We start from the raw sequence: 24516 nt of genomic DNA, 5'->3' as shown, positions 1-24516 counted from the left end.
TGATCACCCATATCTTTAAAGGGTACTTGAATTTCTGGCAGTTAAAATTGATATAAATATTATGAAAATTTTTTCTTGTGTTTTTTTTACCGGCCTCCAAGTTCTCCTGCTTCAAAATTCATGGAACTTCTTGATGATTTTGTGCTTATTGCTTCGAACAAGTATCCAAAAATAGTTATCATGGGTGACTTTAATATTGATTTATATAATTCTAATAACTCAAGCGATAATTTCCACTGAATCTCTTCTGACTGGGCTGATTTGTTATCAGTTGGCCTATCTGGTGGTATCTTACTAGCTTATCGAGTCTCAACAAGAATAACAAAAGATTTTGCTTCCCTTCATGATAATTTGTATCCCAATCTGGAACTAAAGTCTAGTGATATGGTTATTGAAGATTTTTCAGACCATTTGATGCTAGCGATCGACCTTCACTTGATTACAGAGTTTAATTGGCCTACTAAAATAAAAGTGAGATGACTAATGGAAATTGCTTAAGAAAATCTTAAGTATTGCTTTCTTCAAGTGATTTGTCTTCTTCTTTAGAATCTTCAGAACTCAATTTTCCTGCTGAATTTTTTGTGAATCAGTTTAAATACTGTTTCAACAATGCTTTCTCACTTTATCCTCTATTGAGAAGCAGTATTATACAGTTAATTAATCCTTCTATATCTCCTGGATTACTGGTATGAATTAAAAATAAGAATCTGTTATATAAGGCATACTTAATGGATCCATCTGAAGTTAAATTAGCTGAATTTCGCAGATATAAAAATTATTTAACACAAACGCTAAGATCGGCAAAAAGTAAATGCTTTGCCAAAGCATTTTTTGACGTAGACGGTCCCCCCAAGAAGATATAGAAAATAGGTAATAGGCGCTTAGAAAAGAATAAGACCTATGATCTTCCCGACGAATTAATATCTGAAGATGAAGCTAAACTGGCTACAGTGAAAGTGGAAGTTATCAATGCATTAAATATACACTTTGCGAAAATTGGCGAGGAAACCGCGTCAACTGCTGGAAACAACCTGGCCCGTCATCTGGACAATGAAACTGGAGAGGACTTTCAATCATATCTACCCCTCTCTCACAATTACTCCATTTTTCTTACTCCTGTAAACCCAGATGAACTTTTACTTACAACAAACCTTTTAAAGAATGGATCTTTGGAAGGGATTGATGGGTCATTGACTAATCTGATTAAGTGTATAACACAAAATATTATAAGCACGCTCTCCCATGTTCAACCTCTGTTTTAAAACCGGAAGATTTCCTTCTTGTTTCCAGTTTGCAAGAATTATCTCTTTGTATAAAGGAGGGGACCCGAAAAACCCAACAAACTATCGGCCGATTTCGATCCTGTCTACATTTGGGAAGTTGCTCGAAAAGTGCCTTTATAACCGTGTAGTCAGCTTTCTAATGAAATCTAAATTTTTTAGCCGGACGCAATTTGGGTTCCGGAAGTCTCACTCTACTGAGCATGCCATTATGGCAATGACTCAGTTTGTTCATAACGCCCTTGACAAAGATGATATTCCTGCTACAATTTTTTTTTACATCAAAAAGGCATTTGATACGATTTCCCATAAAATATTGCATACTAAACTTGATAACTGCGGCAAAAAAGACCCAGTTAATGACTTAATAGTGTCATAACTAAAAAACCGAAATCAGTATGTAGACGGAGGTGATACTTCTTCCTCATCATTATCTCAATCTCACTCAGTTGGAGTCCCACAAGGCTCTATTTTGGGTCCACTCTTATTTCTTATCTATGTTAATGATAACAGTAATAGCATCAATGATATTGGCCTTAAAATATTATTCGCCGATGACACGGCATGAAATGTCAGCAGCCCCGACTCTATATCTTTGAAGCTTAGGTTGGAATCAGCACTTTCGAGGCTTATCTTATGGTTTTCGAGAAATAAATTGACTATTAATTGTACTAAGACAAAGTTCATCATCTTCTCTTGTACTGGAGAAACAGCACCGGAAAGTATGATGATTAATATTCAAGGCCTACCCATTGAAATTGAAAGAGTTGATGATATTTAATATCTCAGGATAATACTGGATTCAAGTTCATCATTTAAAAGCCATGCAATTTATCTTCGAATGAAACTGGCAAGAAATATTGGAATGATGAATCATCTGAAATTTGTTCTGCCGTTTTTTGCACTGAAATCTCTTTATCATTCTCTAGTGCATTCATATATAAATTACTGTCCCATTTTTTTTTTAATACTTTTAAAACTCATATTCTTCCTCTTCAGAGGCAACAAAATAAAGCTCTGTGTCTATTGAAAAATTGTCTGCCTAGCCCGTTTTCTTACCATGGTAAATCGTCAACAAAAAGTATGTATCAAATTTTAAATATCCTTCCACTGGATCTTTTCTCTTCCTTCCATTCTGTTCTTTATATGATTAAACACGTTCAAGGTCTTTTTCCTGAGTGTTTTTATTTGCATAATAATTTTTTTCACGATGATAATCAGGTTTTGCATGCATATTGGACCCGTGACAGTTCTGTTGTTCGTCAGGCTTTAATAAAATCTGAAAGGCCTCGTTTTTCACCAAGGCATAGCATTACATAAAGTTGGAATAAATACCACAGTCTTACTGATTTGAATAATTCGTTGGTTAATAATAAAATTAGATGAATGAATCCCCTAATCAGTAATTATTAATTTGATTTATTTTCTGGGGTGGATGCTCCTCGTTTCACTTTATTTATTTGGTTATTTTCATTTTATGCGAATTTTGTTTGTTGTTACCGTACGGAGAGTTGAAGAGCAATCTTTTTATTCCAGTATCTGGAGATAGTATTATTTATTTATTATTGAGTGTATATAAACCCACACACGAGTTATTCTCACTATGGGTCATTAATTTGATAGATTTGCCAAAACATTTTTTATTGATTAATAAAGAACTTGAACTTGTTTCAATACGAATTCTTTGGTATAACTCTAACTTTTCTCTTCATTTTAGTAAACCATTCCATTAAAATAATTAAATAAAAAAAAAAATCATTATTTAGGTTTTCTCTAGTCTTCCTTCATCGTTCCGATGCAAAACAAGATAAAGAACAAATGAACATTACCAGGACAAGAGAATGACGGTTTCTACGACAAATATTTTAGCATACTTGAACATATGTCTCCATGGGGAGACATATTTTTTGCCTTCTTTAAAAATAGCTCTGAGTTCCTCTTTTTTTCTCTTGAAATTTGACGATAGCCATCTGATATACAATACTCTGATTCTGTGAAGGACAAGGGCGATTCTCCAGCATTTTTATTGGGAGGGGGGCAAGAGGGGTCTATATCCAGATAGTTAAAAGGCAATGGATATATATGAAAAAATCTCCACATTATTGGGGAGCAACAGCCCTCTTTGAACCCCCCCCCCAACGACGCCCTGGTGAAGGAAAGTAAATTTCAAAAAAGAGTAGAAAGCAAGAAATGTTTAAGCAAAAATTTAATCACAGAAGAAGTCAAACTGAAAATGGCAGCAATTACAATAGTCTATTAGATTATAGTGAAGATTAGAGACGAATATCAGAATGTTTGAAGACTAAAAACTGCATATTTATCCCGAAACTTTCGAACTCTTCGTTAGCCTTCAGTTAGGTTTCAAAGAGGTTTTTCTTGTGGGAGGGGGATGGATATTTGTCTCTAATCTGATTTTACTGAATTGCTTACAGTGAATTTGCTAAGCATTGCCTGTTTTGTCTCAAGGCTGGAGGGGGGGGGGGAGGGTGAACTTTATTTTTTTCTAACCTGCAATGATAACTCAACCTGCAAAGACACGAAAAAAAGAATTAAAAGAAATAGAAATTCAAAAGTAAATGCTACAAGATATTTTACAGCATATATTCTATCTGTACTCACGGGTGGAATATATATGATTGTAGTGCAACATATACTACAACATATATTCTACGAGAATATTACAGAATCTTTCTTTTCTTCATTATTTTTATTTGTCTTACTTTCCCTGTGGCTGCACAGTTCAACATGTGGGGAATTTTCTGGGGGTTAATTGTCCATACGAGGAATTTATCGGGGAATATTGTCCACGGGGAAATTTGCTGGGGAGGGGGAATCGTCCATTGAAGACAATCTTCCGCGGGGACTTAACTCAAAACTCAGGAAGTACTGTCAACGCATGGTGAACAAATCACAATCAAAGCCAGCCATATACTTCTTTTCATCGTTTTGTAAATTTAATCATTTTATTCCATAAATAAATAAACTACGAACAATATTAGGCTACTTGTCAAAATATTAAATAATATCCTTCGCAGTCAAAGCCATTCAAATAAATAAACTACGAACAATATTAGGCTACTTGTCAAAATATTAAATAATATCCTTCGCAGTCAAATTTGAATCATTAGTCGACCAGGTTTTAAAAGGACAGGGCTATTTTCCCCTAAAATAGCAAGAAATGATGTGATTCGTTGCGACAATACGTCAAAAAAATAAACCAGTGGAAATAGAAGCATATTTTTTATCACAAAATTATGTGACAGCAATCTCTCTTTTTATCTACAGTCAAACTGCAGAGGAATTAACTTATCTTAGACTACAGAGAACATAAGGTTTTTACGATATCCTTGCACTTTTTATTCCATACCCTCAGCAAAGGGTTTGAAGGTATTCGAAGCGGGCCAAACTGGTTATTTAGGTCTGTTTATCTGTTAATTGACAGCCAACGTTCTTGTTAGCTGTTTGCCTTTTCTCCCATTGTTTTTACAATGTTGTCTGGTTCTATTCAGGTAATAAGTCTATGAGTCAAACGCATAAGCAAAAGCCACAGCATCAAGGACACATCGAGGATTTTTTTTTCTTTTTTTTGGGGGGGGGAGGGGGTGAGGGGATTAAAACAAATTAAAAAAAAAAAACAGAACAAAGATTTGTTTATATGCATTTTTGTTACTTTTGTATAAGTCTGTGGAAATTTCAGGGGGGGAGGGGGTCCAACCCACTCCCTCCCCCTACATACAGCCTTGCACAGAATGTTAGAGATTATTCTCATCAGCTTCTTATTACATTAGAATAAGAAACAGCAATGCATGAACGGTCCTCTTTATGGAGTCTTTTGGCTGATTAAACAGTTTATCTCTCTGGTGAATATACCAGGCTGAAATATCTGAAAAAAAATCCTCCATGGGCTTCTTAGCGCTAGAAAATTGCCAAATCTTACCTGATATATAAGTGAAATCCCTCCATATTTAATAGCAGCTAATTAAAAAAAAGACATATACTGAGTTTATTTTTTTTATTATTCGGACAATTCAAATATAACAATTCCTCCATATTTAATTTCCCAATACCTAATGACATCTTATAAGAAAAAAGGAAATACTGGATCGATATTTTTATTAGTCAAATACATCGGATACAACGAAAATAATTACTAGCACAACTTAAAAACATCAGAAATACTCAGTTTGAGACTTCGAAAATTTTGCACTCCTCAAGTTAAAGGCAAACTTAACCAAAATTTCAATTTTTACTAGTATACGACAAACGAAGAAAAATTAAACGCTAACTTGTCATTTCAAAATTTAATTCTATTCATTCATGAACATCAAAGTAGGCTGAAAACGAAAAGTATTAAGGAAATGTAATCTAAAATTATTTGCTGGAATATATTATTTACAACCATTAAATCACTTAATACTAATAAATATTAAACTTCAAAGCATTTGAAGAAGTTCGCAAAGCACACCCCCTTTATTTGTTTCATCTCTAATGCAATAGTCACACCATAAAGAACATTTTCTTTTAGGGATTTGAGACTTTCTTTTAGGGATTTGAAATTTAGTTATATAAATTTATTTATGAATTAAAATTTGTGTATGTGGATTCTTCAAGAAGAGTCTCAATCGTTAAAATTTATGGTTGCCCAAGCCCATATAATGCGAGGACTGGAGGCACGAGTTTTCTAAATCTACACGACTGGTATTTCTCTATAATTCTGTATACATGTCATGTAAGCAAGGGCGTATACAAGATTTTTGTTCAGGGAGGGGGGGGGGGGGGTTACCAAAAGTTTTTTTTCTTTCATTTTGCTTTCGTTTCTTTCAAAAATTTTATTTTGTTCAAATTCTTGAATTTAGGCGGAGGAAATATTGATCAACGTATTCCACTGGAAATTTATTCCAGTCCAAATGTGGAATAAACACCCAGAAGAAACGTCCATAGAAGGTTGTCTTTTGGATTCTTCAAGAAAAGTTTCAATCGTTAAAACTAAAAAAAAACTTTTTGAAACACATCGAAAATTTGCTAATATGCATTTTTGTTACCTTTTTACGAGTCGGATATTTTATTTTAGGGGGAGGGGTTAAAACCTCGTATCCCCTTGGACACGGTCTTGCTTGTAAGTTGCATGTTTTTGGCTGTTTTAATTTATCACCTCCTCTTTTTGAAACTTGGCCCATCTCAAATTTCAAATTTCATTCCTACAAACGTACACATTGCTGTTTGCTGGTTTCGATGTTAGACAAAACTGAGGAATTTCAAATAAAATATGCTTTAGTTTTAAAAACTGAGCAACATAAAACGTAGGTTAAAGTAATTTGACACAGACAAAATATAAATATTAAGTGGTTTTGTACTTTTTAGGGATTTGAGATTTCTTTTTGCTAGTTCAAATTATGTACATAAATATGTTTATAATTTCTAGTTTAAAAATACATTTATAAGCATAACGAATTTCTCTAATATAGAGGAAACATCCCTAGGCGATCAAATTTTGAGGATCTCTTCTTTCAAAAAAAAAAAAAACAAGGACCCTTTCACTCCTTCTTCCTCCCCAAAAATCCATATTTATTGTATAGAAACATGTTATTGTGATCAGCTGACACATGGAGTAAAAATCCAGCAGAAATATTCCAATAAGTTCGTCTTTAGGTTTTTCAAGGAGGAAAAATTTATTCCAGTTAAGCATAACTGGAACATAGAATATGCAACTAGAGTTAAGTATAGAACTTTTATTGACCTAAGCACATATACAATTTTGAATTTATAAATGAATTTATAAAACTAAATTTCGAATCCCTAAAAGAAAGTCTCAAATCCCTAAAAGAAAGAACAAAAATATTTCCTTCATTTTGCTTTCCTTTCTTTCAAAAATTTTATTTTGTTCAAATTCTTGAATTTAGGCGGAGGAAATATTGATCAACGTATTCCACTGGAAATTTATTCCAGTCCAAATGTGGAATAAACACCCAGAAGAAACGTCCATAGAAGGTTGTCTTTTGGATTCTTCAAGAAAAGTCTCAATCGTTAAAATTTATGGTTGTCAAGATTACTGGCCCGTCATCATTATTAATGAAGCTTTGTTTTCTACTATAAAATAAGTGCTTAATTTAATATTTTCAAAATAGTGCGATCATCGTACTTTCGCCAGAAAAATTGTTTTAAATTAACTTTAAATTGAAGAAGATGAAATTTTCAAAATCAATAACGTGCTTGCTTGTGTTATAAAAATATGTTATTTATAAGGTACAAACAAAAGGATAAATGATTAAAGTTCTTCCAGGGCCACTGACACTCCTCGTCTAAGAGTTAAATATGCATATGCGTATAGCAGGGCCGTATCCAGGATTTATGTTCAGGGGGGGGGGTTTACTAATTTTTGACTTTTTTGGGGGGGTTTTACTAATTTTTGACTCAGTTTTCGACTAATTTTACTGATTTTTACCTAGGTTTTACTAATTTTCCACTTATTTTCGAGTCGGTCAAAAATTTCGGGGGGGGGGTCAAACCGGGTCACCCCCCCCCCCGGATACGGCCTTGGCGTATAGAATTTAATAAACTAAACACTTGAAGTAAATTAATAAATAAAGCACTTCCTTCTCCAAGGAAATAATAAGTCGAGGGCAAGCTAGAGCAGCTAGAATTAAAATACGATAAGGACAAAATAAAAACATCAGTACAGGCTAAAATGCCTCAACAAAAACATCAGGGGGCGTATCTACAAGGGTATGAATGAGGATACAAATTTGTTGTTAAATAAATTAACTTTAGTAAATAAATTAATCAAATTTAAGTAATGAGAATATTTCTATCCTCAAATGTAAGAATGTTAAGACCACGGGGGCGCAAAACATCAGGGGCGCATCTACAAGGGTATGAAGGAGGTTCAAAATTTTCGTTCATTTTTTTAAATAAATTAATTTTAGTAAATAAATTAATAAAATTTAAGTAATGAGAATATATATCCTCATATGTAGGGAAATTAAGGCCTAAAAATATATGCTAATGCTACGCATTCTTTTTGGATTAAAGAAAAATTACCACTTTAAAAATATTCAACACTTCTCTTCTCAAACATTAGTGTGTTCTAAGCGTTTTAGCGTAGTAAATTTTTATCAAACACAAATAATTTGCTTTAATTTCGACAGTATTTTAAGATGCATAATCATACATCTTAACTTCAAAAAGAGATTCTTGAGGAGAGATCAAAAAGCTGCGAACACTAAAATTTCATAAAAAAAAAAACATAAAACAACTTAAAATTTCATATTTCTTTGATTTGTGGAAATATTGGAATTAAAATACTGCTAGTTTTCATTGATTTACCGTGAATTTTCATTGACTTTCGGAAGATCCTAGTCTCATGGTTAAACTTTTACGAGATAATATCAGAAGGTTCGTTTAATAGGTAAACCAAACACGTTTTTCAAAGTTAAACTAAATGTTTTATCGTTTTTTACATTTTTTTGTTAAATATTGTGGCTGAAATACTATTACTTTCCCATATTTGGGTGAACTTCCACATATAGCGAAGAGTTATACCTCTCAACTTCATATGCAATGTCTCATTTTTCTTTTAAAATTAATTATCTCTTTGAAATATTGAAGTCGAAATACTCTTATTTTTCATACAGTTTTGTAAAATTCCAAATAAACAGTCATGCCCCCCCCCCCAAAGTTCTTATAAAATAGCTTGTATATTTTAAAAAATTGAACCGCTCTTTTAAATATTGAACTTGAAGAATCGTCATTTTTCATGTAGTCTGGTAAACTTCCAGACGTAAAGCTATACCTCTCAACTTTATATATAACGGCTCATCTTGTTTTAGAATCAATCCGTTCTTAAATATTAGGGTGGCAGCATTAATGCTTTTTATTCTTTTGCAAAGATTCCAGATAGACAGTCATAAAACTTAATATGCAACAGCTTATACTGTTTTTGAGATTAGGTTGTGCTTTTAAATTTCACAATGATAGAATATTGTGAAATTTAAAACCTTTTTTTATATTCTTTTGGTAAGATTCCAGATATACAGTCATACCTCTCGGCCTTATATGCAATTACTTCAGAGGTAGTATCCAATTCACTACAATCGGGAAATGAGTCACCATCAAAACTAAAACCCCCTATGAGGCTTTCACGAAATTTTTTATTCTGTGCCATATTCACTAGCAAGTTGATGAGGGAACTAAAGCTTTCGTCACGGCATCAGTCCAAAATTCCACCAACAGACCGGACGGAAATAAACTTTCTAGAGAAATAGCCTGGATCAATGACGAGAACTTTTCCGCAATGCTTCTCTAAGAATGCTTGTCTTTCATCATTTAATCTTCAAGTTCTTCTACGTAGGTTGCGGGGAAAATGCCAATATTGCCTTCATGTTCCCCGACCCACCAACCATCTTCCTGTTTATCATGAATGTTTATTATATCACCTGAAATAAATAATTGGACAGTATTAAGACTATTGGTGTTTACAAGTCGCAGAGATATGATACATTAGTTAGGTTGACAAAACTACAATCATTTGATTTAGTCAAATCATTGATTTTATCATATCATTGTGAGTATAATGGTGCACTTAAGAAGTGTTTTTTAGCATAACAATTAAAATTTTTGATCTGTGGTGAAATGGAGTGTAATTTATTTGTTAAGTTATTTTATTAAATCACTAAAAAACAGTAGGGTGCGATAAATTTACTGATTTTAACATATCATTGTGAGTATAATGGTGCATTTATGACTTTTTGTGGTACAACGAGGTATATATATATATATATATATATATATATATATATATATATATATATATATATATATATATATATATATATATATATATATATATATATATATATATATATATATATATATATATATATATATATATATATATATATATATATATATATATATATATATATATATATATATATATATATATATATATATATATATATATATATATATATATATATATATATATATATATATATATATATATATATATATATATATATATATATATACGTGTGTGTGTGTGTGTGTGTTACAGTGAATGTCCGCAAATTGGTAAATGTCGACATTCACCGGTGAATGCCCGAAACACCTTTTTTTTCTCCTTGGATTTAGTTACCGTTGCCAGTCAATTTTTTCAACTTAATGCAAGGTTTGATGATGGGAGGTTAGGTTAGATTAGGTTTGGTTAGACAAGGTCAGCTTAAGTTAGGTTTTTAACTCATTTCTGACATTTAGAACCAAATTTGACCTAACCTAATCTAAACCTGACAACCTAAACTAACATAATGTAACCTAACTTCAACTTTTACCATGATAGGTTGCAAAAGACTGAAAAAGCTGACTCGCAAAGCTAATTGAATCGAAGCAGAGAAAAAAGAATTTCGAACATTCACCGGTGAATGTCGACATTAACCAATTTGCAGACATTCACGGTAACATATAACAAAAACTAACACAACAAAACTTAACGCAGAGACTACAAGCAAATAAAAACTTTTTTATTTATGGCCCCCTAAGCCTTTTGAAACAAAACTGCCTACTGACACTATACATTAAGAAGAATCTGATTTAATGATTTTCAATAGCAGCTCATCCTTACCACCATTAAACTAATTTCTAATTAAATTCCTATTCCATCTGAAAAGAAAATGTATCAATCCATCTCTCAAAATTTCATATAGAAGGCAAGTTCATTCGCCGGTGGATCTAGAACAAAATCTTGGGGGGGGGGCAATGTGACAAGGGCGCCATAATTGACCAAATTGATAAGTTTATTAAAAAAAAGATTAAAAAAAAGGAAAAAGAACGAAATGAGGACGCCAGAAACATCATGGGGGATCCGGGGTCTCCTCGCCCTTCCCCTTTGGATCCGCCCCTGAATTCATATTTTATTTGGGAAATTGTATTATTTTGTTGAGAGTTTGCAGAATAGGACCATAGAATCAATTTTGCCAATAATTTATTGCGCTTTTTTAAAGGTTTTCGCTAATTTTCCATAAGTATCATCTTGCTTAGATAAATAATCGATTCTATCCATACACCTATTAGAAAAGAATCTCCCACTTTAACACCATGCAAGGCTAACTTGATGCACATGCAATTTATCAAAGGGATAACAAGAGATCCTTTTGTAATGAGGTGACATTACGTGCTCTGAAAGTAGACAAGAGAAGCCTTGGGGTTGGAAACTATCCAGAAATACTATTACAAAGTTTTGATTGTAAAAGTTAGTTGAATAGTAAAGGCTAAACTTAAGAGCGTAAAGTTCTCAAGAAGAAAAATATGATTATTAAACGACATGAAGTTGCAAACGAAGTTAAATAGTAGGAATAGGATATGGGTAAAACTGACCCGACTTTAAGCCATTGTACGCACGTGCCCACCCATGTGATTATAATCGAGGAAAATTGTGGTTTGACCCCAAACAAATTGCTATACAAATGATTCTTTCACAAGCCGACTAAAAAATATGTGCTGATTCTGAATGCGAAAAGTCTTCTGTTATAGCTATATCAAAAGTTTGATTTTTTTGGGGATCGAGGGTGAGTTTCTTAACGTAATGAATGGCGTCATGAAAAGACAATTCCAGAAGTGGTTTAGGGTTTGATTTAACGTAAGTACATACATCGGACCATTACAGCAGCTTGAATTGAGGTTGGAGAGGGTGAATTGGTCTTATTTTTTAGGTAGTTTTATTGTTTATTTGAGTCATTATTAAAGCGCAGGTAGTTGGAAAAGGAAAGCATTTTAGCATATGAGCAAAATCGACCCGGTTTTGAGCCAGGTGCACGCCTGTGCGTACTCATTTACAAGTTGTGCGTGAAACGGCTCAGGCACGAAGGGGGTTAAAGCTATTAAAAACTTTCGCATTATGATATGTGGTCTTGGGTACAAAAAAAAACATGATGGTTTGCCATTTTTAAAGGTTCTGATAGAAGTTTTTTGACAAAAAAAATAAAAATAAAAACTACGATTTTATTACCATGTTGGAGCCCGTAGTGTAGTAAAGGATCTGTGACTTCCATTGGGGGAGGGGGGATATTGGTTTCCCTCCCCCTGAGTTTTAAAAAATACATTTTTCACCCCCCACCCTAGGTTTCCGAGAATTGATGCCACTGTTGTATACACAGAGAACTGGAACAGCACAAACACACATCGAAAAAGAAGAAAATATTGATTAATATTGAATAAATATTAATAGAGAATAAATATTGATTGCAACCAAGAGAATGTCCAGGGTTTTGTTCGGGAGGGGGGGGGGCAAAAAAACTTTATAAAAGGCATTAAAAATTGTCAATATTGATTTTGTTATATTTTTGCGATTTGGACAAGTATTTCAGGAGGGGGGGGGATGAAACAACGTACCTCCTCCTGGATATTGGCCTTACTTGTGACAAAGCTACAAAGCGGATTCATCAAAACAATCGAACAAAAGGACGATAAATAAACCGTAAATAACCGTAAATAACCCCTTTTTTTAAAACCTTGAATCTGATTTTTTTGAGACGTCAAAATATCAGTAGCAACAAACGTTTGAACAATCCTTTGGTCTCTATACGACCTAAGCAAAAACAATAAGTATTGCCAACAGCGGAAATGTAGGTCTCGTATATCTCTCGTATCTTGAATATTAAACAATGGTCGCAAATACAAAGAATGGTAGCAAACCCTATAGAAATAGAATTAGATGGCTACAATACGTCGAATAAAACCTACAGGTAATAGCTTACGAGACTATCGGCCATTATTTGGGACAATTTTGATATAACCAGCAGCGCTGTCAACGCGGCACAATTGTACCATTTCTGATATAATTTGAAAGTCCTGGTACGATCGGATCTTTTTTGGAACAACAAATTTTCCGACACATTTTGGTTTTTCTTGTTCGTTTCTGATTCGGATATCTTTTAAAGTTTTAGTTTATAGATTTTTTTTTCTCTACGCCAGACTATGAGAGTTTACGTGTATTGTGGTGTCTAGCTTTTACATGCTCCAAGGTCTAAACAGAAGTGTTACGCCATCAAATGTACCACCTTTCTTTCTAGTACTAGGGTCTTTCCAATTACTTTGTGAGATTGCTCCCTTGTGAATAATTCTTTCTAACAAGATTTTTACGGAATAGAATTTGAGGCAAGGAACAAATCACCAAGTAGCAATAAAAAAGAAAAACAAACCCAATTTACTTTAAAAGAAACAACAAGTTTGCCAAAAAGAAAAAAATAACTCATTCTAATTAAATGCAAAACATGACTTATTTGGAAGTTCCATTTGATGTTTTTATGCATATCTTTTAAACTGAAAAAAAGAAAAATATGCGATGGTTAAATAGAGAATTTCCACTCATTAGAGAACTTCCACTCAGCCTCATACCCACTTCACAAGCCTGTTTGGGGAAATGATGGGGCGTTAGTTTCCCTTTTCGAAGTTTCTACGACAACTCCTTCAATATGAAGTGCCCTGGTCTACAAGAAAGAAACAAACAAACAAACCATAAAAATATATATATATATAAAAAAAAAAAAAACAAAAAAAATAAAGAATACATTGTGCCAACATCGGTCTTTACTTAGGCAGCTCTATTGCCCTGTATGATATGGTATTATCTCGGTCAAATTATAGCATTCAGTCTTCGTTTTCTCGCATAGTGGGTTACTTGATGCGAATATTTCAGAAGTTCAGTTTAAAGCTTAGCTGAAGCTACAAGTCGAATCCAGAATCACTAAAATGATTTTCACCCGAGCAAAAATCACAATCTCATTACTAAAACTCAAGTTCTACTCTTCAAGACATTTTTTTTAGATTCCAAATTAAAAAAAAAAAAATATTACGAAGTTGCACAGGACTTTGTCAAGCTGCTTCGGAAAATCAGAAAAATCTAAGTGAGGTGAAAAGAGAAGTGACCTAACTTGTTAATTGTATTCAATAGTACCCCAAGGGGAACTCACTGGGGGAAAGAAAATAATAGATGTAAAAAAAACAAGATTCAAGAGGTAGCAAATTCCAAGAATGATTTTACTAAATGCGTTGTAAGAAGGAAAAAAAGATAAAACATCTCAGATTGGAATCAGATCTAGTTATGAGAAATAACTTTAAAATTAGGATATTCTGTGAAAGGTGTTGTATCTTTAAAAGCGTGGGATGGCATGGGGGGACTAGCCAGTGTCTTGCCCTTAATCTAATGGTTATGATTATTTTGTAATTTTATTTTTATTAAAATAAAGTAGAGGGCGCTGTTAATAAACGAAAATAATTAACAATCATTAAATTAATTGATAAAATAAAAATATTTAAATAGTAATATTTAACATAATTAAATTCAAATAACTAATAGTAGTTGAGTAATTTAAATAATAAAATAAAAAATAATCAATAAACTATTAATTAATTAATAAATTGAAACAATAATTGATAATGTTGTTAAAATTTGGCCTGAAAATTTTGTGAAAGACAGGGGGGGGGGGTCTAATCAAGATTTTGCCCCGGGCACTGGAGAGGCCAGAACTACCACTGATAACCGTTAAGGCCAAAGTGCAAGAAGAGCCCTATTCTTGTGAATCCTTCCAATTCCTTACTTTTTGTTTGTTTGAATTCATGATTTCTTGCTCCAGCATGTTTCCATTGACATAGCTAATCATCATCTGAAAGTTTTGTAGAAACAAGAGAGAACAAAAGAGGAAAGAGTTTGATTTTTTTTTCAGTGGAGATATTCTTACTTCAACCGTGTGAAGATTTAGCTCGCAATTTTGAGGTTTTTAACAAAAAGAATAATTCCAACTTTCCTGGGAAAGCCAATTAAAATGTCCAATTAGCCCTGCTCCAATTGGACATTAGTGCTGACTTAGCTAAGGTCAAATCGGAAAGACCTTATTCCGAATAATAAGGAATTGGCGTGTCCCATCTTTACAAAAATTCCCACAAATTCTACCCTCTACCCCATACATGCACACGCCAATATTTATATATTGATGTGTGCGGTTTTTTCTTAACACGAGTTTAAGATAAAATTAGTGGGGTATTCCCCACTAATTGTGGGGGAAATTAGTGGGGTAAATTAGTGGGGTATTCCCCCACAAGGATGGTGCCTAAATCCAATTAAAAGACTCCTTATCTGGAGGACAATTTTCTAGTAATTCTATAAATTCTATACTGGAACAAAAAGAATTATAGTATATCGACTTTCGGGAATGGATCTCAGTCAAAATTAGGGTTCGAAAAGATGTTTTCCAGTACCCAAACTCCACCTTCTAACTCTACCCGTCCGGGAACTGTCTTTTGACAAACTGGGAGCTAAATAACCTCAACGAGTGCAAAATATCCAATATAGAGTCGCAGTTAGCGTGTAACATATTTTCCATATAATTGTAAGTTTATTTATTTATATTACTATAATATATAATTTGATAATATTCCCATAACTTACTATATATAATTTGATTATGATCAAAATCAAAGGTTAATTCAGAAAATGCAACAAGGTAAAATAATACAAACTTATGAAACCCCTGCAAAGTCAGTTTCATGGATTATTATTATTACTAATTTATTTATTTATGATTAAATAAATCATTTATCGTTAATAAACGCCTGGAACTTTTTGAATTTTATCATTACATAAAGTTTGCAAAAGTAGTAATTCAATTTCAACATCAAAATGGTGACTTTTGACCTCAAGCAAGAGAGTTTAAAAAAAAAAGTTTGAAAAGTTTGTGACGCAAAAAACAAGAAAAGTTGACAAGTTGTGAAAAAAAAAGAAGAAAGAAAATTTGGGAAAAAATTTAGTTATGTAATTTATTTGCAAACTATGGGTCTGGATAAAGATTGATTTATTGCAACGGCAGGCCATTCATCGTTATTAGAGATTATAATCAAAATCCCGAAAACTGGTAACTACATTGTACTACATTATACGTATATACGTATGTAGTACGTATTCATAGGGCAACGTACTACACTGGGCCCAGACCCCTCTTTAACGTCCACGGATACTTGAATATCAATATCAAAGTGAATTTTGACCTCAAACATATAACTTAAGAAGAAAACTTTATTGCTTGTAACACTAAGAGGAATTGGGAGAAAAAGAAATTAAGAGAAATAGAGGAAATTAAGAGAAATAGACCAAGAGGAATTGGGAGAAAAAGAAATTATGAGAAATAGCTGTCTATTTACAATTACTTGCATATATTGTGAATGGAATTGCTTCTAAATGAGAACTTTCTGGGAGCGTGTAAAATAGAGGCTTTGAATAGATTGGGATGGAGGAGGAGTGTGCGTAGCTGTGTTGGCCTCAGGCGGCTTGGTGCTGCGGTGACTTGTCAGTAGTAGTAGTAGTAGCTTCTATTGCACCACTCAACAAATGAGCTTATAGAAGATTTCCTATACCTATCATGGGTTAAAACCACAGGGCAAACAATAGGACTTTCCTCTGTGCATTTAATATGAAAAGCGAAAACTACAGTTAGTGCCTAATTGGAACAAATCAAAATAATTTATCTCGTGAAGTCACTATGCAGTCAAATTTATAATTGACCCTACCAGTTATTTATTATTATGAAGCGCCTGGAACTTTTAGTTTATTAAAAAAATTTAGTTCGATCTTAATTTCTGCACAAGCACTAACAAAATTTAAGTTTCAAAATCGGTATACGAAGTGACTATTGACCTCAAAAAGTAAATTTTTTAGGCTAACATTTGGATAAATTATGACACTTTTTGGAAAAAAAATGTTTTTGTACATTTTGTGATATATTTGCAAAATATGGGTGTGAGTAAAAATTAAGTTCATCCTATGGTACCTTTTTTTTAACCGAATTTTAACCGATGATTCATCCTACGATACCGATTTTTATTTATTTTGACACCCTACATCTTTAGGTCCAACCCCCATTAATGAATTGATAAAATCTTTGTTTTACCCATAGTTTCCAATGCTGTTTGCATAATTGGCTGGTTTTGGTGGTTTGAAATAATTTACATCTGATATGTAAACTGATACATCTTATACATTTAATCTAGAATATATATGTTTCTTTTTTTTTTACAAAAGGAACAAAAAACAAACCAACAAGCGATGGAACTTAATACCACTATAAATTAAAAAACATATAATTAGATTTACCTGGATGTATTGTAAGTTCATCATACATATTGGCTGTATACGTATACAAAGCTCTACATCGTCCGCCATTGCCTCGGGTAGAGGGAGCAACTTCTTGTTGTAAAGGGGGAGTGTTCTTTAGAGTTTTGGGGTTAAGAGAATCAGCAGCGCTATGCGAATAATCTTCAGAATCACTTTCTGGACTGCTGAATTCATCTGAAATATTGAAGGCACCTCAGATAAAAGCCTCAGACTAAAAAAATGTGGTTTATGACTTATAACTGCGAATATGAACTAATTTTCAAATTTTAAGAGTTCTAGGGGGGGGGGGGGGATTCAGATTTAGATTTTTGGTCAAGTGCAAATCGCACGACGATAAAATTCTTTTATTTTTTATTCTTTCGATATAAATAATTATATCTTTAAATAATTGAACAAATGATTATATCTATAGTTTTGACCATCTTAACTCTGAATATGAACGAACTTTGATAATTTAAGAAAGTTATTTAGAGGGATCTAGCATTAAATTTTGAGTTGAGTGCAAAGTACAAAACAGGAAAAGAGTGGTGGCGGAATGACTCCTAATCTGGATTGGCTGTTTTTTGGATTCATTTTTCGATATTCACATTTTAATTTTTTCCTGTTCTAACCATTTATAAATATTAAAAGAACTGTTGCTGTGCAATAATAAAAAAGAACACCATCTAAGTATACAAGGCTCTACAAAGATATCTGAAATAAAAGCTCCTACTAATAGTGTGTGCAGATTTTAAATTTTAAGACAATTACTTGGTGATACATTTTGAACAAGATACAAATTCCAAAACAGGTTTAAGAGCGGTAGAGAAAAAAACCCGAGACTGAATTGTCTAGTTCTTTGGGTTCATTTTTCGATACTCACATTTTAATTTTTTCCTGTTCCAATCATTCACAAATTTTAAAAGAAAAATTTTGCTGTGCAATAATTAAAAAACAACAACATGTTTGTATAAAAGGCTCTACAAGGATATCTTGAATAAAAGCTTCTGCTAATGATGTGTGCAGATTTAAAAATTTTTAATACAATTATTCAGTGATACATTTTGAACAAAATACAAATTCCAAAACAGGAAAAGAGCGGTGGCGAAAAGATCCCGAGACTGAATTGGCTAATTTTTTGGGTTTGTTTTTTGATAGTCATTATTTTGATTGTTTCTGTTTGAGCCATTTAAAAATGTTGAAAGAAAATTTTTGTGGTGGAACATTAAAAAAAGAAAAAAAAACGTACGCATACAAGACTGTACAAAGCTACCTTAGGTAAAAACTTCTGCTTCTAATTCTTAGGGATGAGGGGTAAGGCAAAAACTATGGTTTGGGACTTGGAACTCAGAAATAGTGAAAATTTTCAACTTTTAAAACAGTAATTTGGAGACATCTTAATTTAGAGTTTGAGCCAAGTGCAGATTGCAAAACGGGAAAAACTTCGTGGCAGAGATATACCCAAACTGGATTATCTTTTAAAAACGGGAAAAAATGGTAAATATTTCGAACATCTCTTGTGGTGAAGAAACAAGGTGAACTTAAGAAAAAACTATATTCGTCTGATTTCTTGGATCGTTTTTAACTTTAAAAGCATTAACCGTCTACACATATTAGAAGGAGATTTTCTCAGCCATTGAATATATACAAAACATCCAGCTAGATTCCCTCTTTTATTATTTAGTACTGGTGCTGCACAAGTATTGTGAGTGTTCACTTGTTTTGTCGCCCCCCTTTTTTAATATCCCTTTTTATTTTATGTTTATTTTTTTTTTGTTTTTGTTTATAGGGTTTTACCGGTTTTTATCTTTTGAACTAGTTATGAGAATTTCAAGTTTAATTATTGACCAACGAATGACGTTCATTCTGATATTTTTAGTTTTGGCATTCTTAGCCAATTTCTCAGTTTTTGCACTTTTTTATGGTTTTTGTCATGTTTTTATTTATTGACTCCATATTCGAAGTTGACCCATCGTGGTTTGCGATAGCAACTTCTTGCAATAAATATATTTCCTTACAATCATCCTCTGTCGAATATGAAATTCCATTAATAAAAGTTTGCAATTACGATACTGAGGAAAAGGGACTAAATAAAGAAATATAATAAATAAAAAGATCATCTATAAACAAATATAAGCAGTCACTAAAAAAATATAAATAAATAAATGATCCAAATAAATTTACTAGAGGCACTGATCATTTGTCAATGATTTTCCAAGATATTTTCCAGTAATTTTCTGACACATATCTTATACTTACCAGAGACTTGAAAGCCAAACTTCTATCTATAGCCTTTCTACCACAACACACAAGAATAATCAATAGCTCTGTAATAGCTGTTATTTCTCACTATTTATGTATCACAAGAATAATCACACTTAAGTATCACTTAAGAATAATCACTATTTAAGTATCACAAGAATAGCACGCACAAGAATAATCAATAGCTCTGTAATAGCTGTTATTTCTCACTATTTATGTCTGAACTCAGAAACATTCTGAACAAACTATGTATTTAACCACAGCTTTTCACATCGTTTGCAATTAATTGTTACCTTGATTCTCTCTCACCCTTATCCCAGGGCAACGGAAATAGTTTCCAGGGACTTGTAGAAATTTTAATTTCTTGTAGAAATTAAAAGCCAACTTTTAAGAGATTAAAAACGTGTAATTATATAAATTATTCCTCTTTGTATGAGGGTCTTTGCACTTACAATATCCATTTTGACAACCTTTAGATAAAATATAGATGTTTGAATGATTAATCTAAAAAAAACTTTCGAAAAGGAAGTTTTGCAAAGAAAACTAAAGAGCGACTTAAAACATAAAACGAACGTAAACTAAGTCCTATAATAATTCAAACTTAAAACATCTAGAAATTACTGTCAATGAATAACTGAAACCCAAAGCGAAGAGAAATTCAAATAATTAATCACATCAAACATACATGTAACTGGTATTGATACAAATGAATAATTAAATCTTAAACGAGCAAAGATTAAAATTAAATGCTTAAATCAAACTTAAAACAAGCAGAAATTACTAAAGACAGGATTTTGGCTACTGCCCCCCTCTTGTTCCTAAACCTTCTAAAGTATATTGTGTCAATTACGTTTATTGGAAACTGTTTTTATTGTAAACAGTGGGTATCGAAGAAAAATAAAAGAGACAACAACTATAATCATTTTAGCGAAAATAGACTAAATAATTACTGTATAATAACAATAATGCCAAAAAATATCAGCAATTTAAATTTGAATATTTTATTTAACAGTAATATATTTTGAATTTCAATATAATGTGTTAAATGTAATTATTTGGTTAGGGAAAAAAAACTGTTTTCCTACTTTAGCAATTGATATAAACAAGCACTTAACCCATAAAGCGCTTAAAACAGTATAACCCAACAGTCAACCAAATAGAGATGTCCAAATTCATATGTTATAATTTAAAAAAAACTCAGTTAAAAATATATGCTTTTTCAGCAAAGCCCAAGTCTAACGGTAGTTTTTCCAATAAAGCCTTGTTTTCAGTAACAGTTTAACCCCTTTGGAGAGACGTCTGGGTGGCAGCACGTATCAGGGACGATCGGTGTTCCTTTTCCACTCCCAGGGCTCCTCTAGCGCCAGAGAAGAAACTAAACGCCAGATTTAAGAGCACTTACCGAAATCACTATCTGGTTGTCCTTCGTCTAGAGTAACCTCGTCTATGAAATCTGGAGAGTCGCTACCCGTCGGCGACTCACCTTCACTGTCAAGGTCCTGGGCCCAGGATGGCAACTATAAAAATATTAGTGTTAATTTATAACCTTAATATATATATATATATATATATATATATATATATATATATATATATATATATATATATATATATATATATATATATATATATATATATATATATATATATATATATATATATATATATATATATATATATATATATATAATAACATTAATATAAAAATATTAACGTTAAGTTTATGCACAGGTGAATTTACAGCTAAATTACAGTGAATTCACAGCAAATAATACAAATGCATATTATGCTAAGGCTAGGAATAAGTGAAGATGAAAAGGTGACGTTGGGTAACAAAAAGATTGATCAGGTGGACAGCTTCACTTACCTTGGTAGTATTATTAGTAAAGAATGTGGGAGCAGCGAAGATGTTAAAAGTAGAATAGCCAAGGGTCAGGGTTACTGTTTTAACTGTTTTATTTGATCAATTCAACATAACAAAAACATATACCCCCAACAGAGAGTATAGCTCGTGAAATTGGGTTTAATAATAATAAAAAACACAAAAAACACACATAAAAAAAAACACAGGGGGTTTCTTCACAGTTAAAAAAAAAGTTTGGAAGAATAGGAAGATAATTCTGCAAACCAAGATTAGAATTTTGGATGCTACAGTGATGACAGTGGTCAAATACGGCTCTGAAGCATAGGTGCTCCGAAAAGTGGATGAAGATTTGCTAGATGTTTTCCAAAGAAATTGTCTACGGATTGTTCTGGGTACTATTTCAAACAGTAGGCTCTACGAAAAGAGTGGTTCAATCCCGTTTTCTAGGGCTATAATGCGAGAAAGGTTGAGATGGCTAGGGCCCGTTCTGCGGATAAGATAAGATATTTATTTCAAAAAATGACTATCACAAGCCCCGAAGGGCCGAAAAAGCCCCGAGGATGAAGGATGACAGATTGCCGAAGATTGTCCTTTTCAGCCAACCGTCTAGGGCTAAACGAGAAGTAAGTCGTCCTTAGTTGGGTTGGGAGGATGCCATAAAGAAATATTTAAAGTAAATGGGAACTTCCAGGGATGGTGTAAAGAGGGAGGCTGTGAATAGACTTGGATGGAAGAGAAGCGTTCTTAGCTGTGTTGGCCTCAGGCGGCTTGGTGCTGTGATGGGTTGTTAGTAGTAGTAGTACAAAAAGAACGTAACGCGACATAAAATAACAGTTTGGATGACTATGTAAAAAGGTAAAAAAAAGTTCAGGACCCCACAGGCTAAGCATAACGTAGAAAATGTAAAGCAAATACGGGGAGAACTATTTAAACCAGTGAAAATCAGGTTTGTCTTTTCCCTTCGTTTTGCGGATTTTTACATTTTTCTTCTCTTTACTCTGAGGATGGTTTAGCGGATGTCTCGGCCAAAATATATGCATTACTTTCTAGTTTTCACTGTCTAAGGATTTCACATTGATAATAATTACAGAAAATTACAAAAGAGATATTTTGAAAAGTACATTTTTGAGTAATAATCGAATTTCACAGAGATATAACAACTATAATAGAACAGTGCCGAGCATACTCATACATTATGCATGAATCCCCTCATTCCAAAGTCAGAAAATCCCATTTTCTCGTTTATCAGACATTTTTAGACATACATTTCATTTAATTTCACCAAAACCCAAAAATTTTATAAAAATTCTATTAACAACCACATTAAGACAAAACAAAATCCTAGCTGTGGCCATAGAGACCACCTAACCACCATGAATCCAAAAGATATTTCTTTATTCCTCTGAGTGAAAAATAATTGCTATTAACGCCCAATTTTAAAACAAAAATCCTGATTTTGGCAATTAATTTCTATAAATAAATGTTCAAATAGGGATAAAATCCTTTTAATAGACACTGATGATGATAACAGTGATACAAAATTCACAAAAATACCAGATATTTCGGTCACATATGCAGTGACCGTCATCAGTAGTAAAACTAGTGATGTTTACTACTCAGTTTTACTCAAAGTATAATCACCTACGGAACAAGTACTGACAAAACCTATCCTTTCCACACAAAAAAAGCGACCCTTTGTATACCTATGCGAACCTGGCAACCAAAGTATAATCACCTACGGAATAAGTGCGTAACTCGCCGCCTGAATCACACTGTAGCATAATTATTAGCCGGGGCAAAGTACTTTGACTCAGAGCGATTAACTAGTACAACATTTTGCGTCTACAGGCACTGAGGTACGCGGGATTACTTTTGGAGAGTTTTGTCAGTACTTGTTCCGTAGGTGATTATACTTAGGTTTTACTACTGATGATGGTCACTGCATATGTGACCGAAATATCTGGTATTTTTGTAAATTTCTATCATTGTTATCATCATCACTGTCTATCAAAAGGATTTTATCTTTACTTGAACTTTTATTTATCGTCATGGAAAGGCAGTGTGGTCTCCAAAATTATCTACGGCAATTAATTTAGCCACCATAAGTCCAACAGGTCACTCTTTAATTCCATAGAATGAAAAAAGAATTGTTTTTAATAGCTACTTTTAAAATAAAACAAAATTCCGATTATGGCCGTAAATCTAACTGCCATGACTCGGGTAATCAACTCGGTTTCATGAATAACTCGGAAACCGAGTCATTTTTTCATTCTTTAGAATATATATATTAAAAAAAACCTTGCTCATAACACACTTCTCTTCTTTTCATGACACGTGATTCAACTATAGATTTGAAGGATTCTAGACAAGCAACTACTCTTCTAGGCAGGGTCGTTACTGGCCAAAATGTTGGGGGGGGGGGAGCGATTGTACCGACTGGCCGGTCATTTTTTACCGACTATTTTTGTCAAAAATTAGCATAATGTCCGTTTCGAATACAATACGTAAAATCACTACACGAGTCGGTAAAACTGCTGCGTTTACCAACCAAATTCAAGATTTCTGTAGATGACATGTCAGTATTTTTCTGGTCTTTATTGAACCGAACAAAGAATTTTAGCGGCGTCGGAAAAATAGTGGCGCGATGTGCCACGATCTTACCGACTTCTTTTTTTTACACAGTGGCCAAAAGCATTGGGTGGGCGCCCCCTCCCCCCCATATGTGACAGCCCTGCTTCTAGGTTCCAGGAGGCATACTTGTTCTATATTTTCATATTTTACATTTTTTTTTTGTTCCACATTTTTGTAATAATGACCCATTCCCATGCAAAAGTGTTTATAGATGGTTAATCGATAGTTTTGTCATTAAATAGAAGAGATATATTGACAGATTGACAGAGAGCGTGCACATGACCGATTGCTTGTCGCAACATACAAGACCAAGCTGGGCTCTATTTGAACCTGAGACAGGTTGG

The 24516-nt window shown here is 33.0% G+C and overlaps 1 protein-coding gene across 3 annotated transcripts in view; it reads right to left on the bottom strand.

Moving 5' to 3' along the window:
• The window catches only part of Nost (Nostrin), a 123530-nt gene that overhangs the window by 25216 nt on the left and 73798 nt on the right, over positions 1 to 24516 (bottom strand). The window contains exons 8-11 of one of the 3 annotated variants that reach the window (XR_016142113.1): positions 21080 to 21194; positions 17416 to 17610; positions 9320 to 9712; positions 5218 to 5255 (exon numbers count right to left, since the gene is read on the bottom strand). Coding sequence is in view for 1 of the 3 variants with exons in the window: in XM_089093271.1 (XP_088949397.1) it covers positions 9603 to 9712; positions 17416 to 17610; positions 21080 to 21194 (420 nt within the window). In the remaining 2 variants the exon portion in view is untranslated. Of the gene's footprint in view, positions 1 to 5217; positions 5256 to 7778; positions 9713 to 17415; positions 17611 to 21079; positions 21195 to 24516 lie in introns of those variants that run through there. The other 2 variants (XR_016142112.1, XM_089093271.1) reach the window with 2 other exon arrangements.

This window comes from Artemia sp. Qi Xiang Cuo, chromosome 8 (assembly GCF_049724085.1).
Source record: "Artemia sp. Qi Xiang Cuo chromosome 8, ASM4972408v1, whole genome shotgun sequence".
Classification (NCBI taxonomy): Eukaryota; Metazoa; Arthropoda; class Branchiopoda; order Anostraca; family Artemiidae; genus Artemia; species Artemia sp. Qi Xiang Cuo.
The sequence above is the reverse complement of the archived record's forward strand: the minus strand, read 5'-3'. Positions and strand labels throughout refer to the sequence as shown.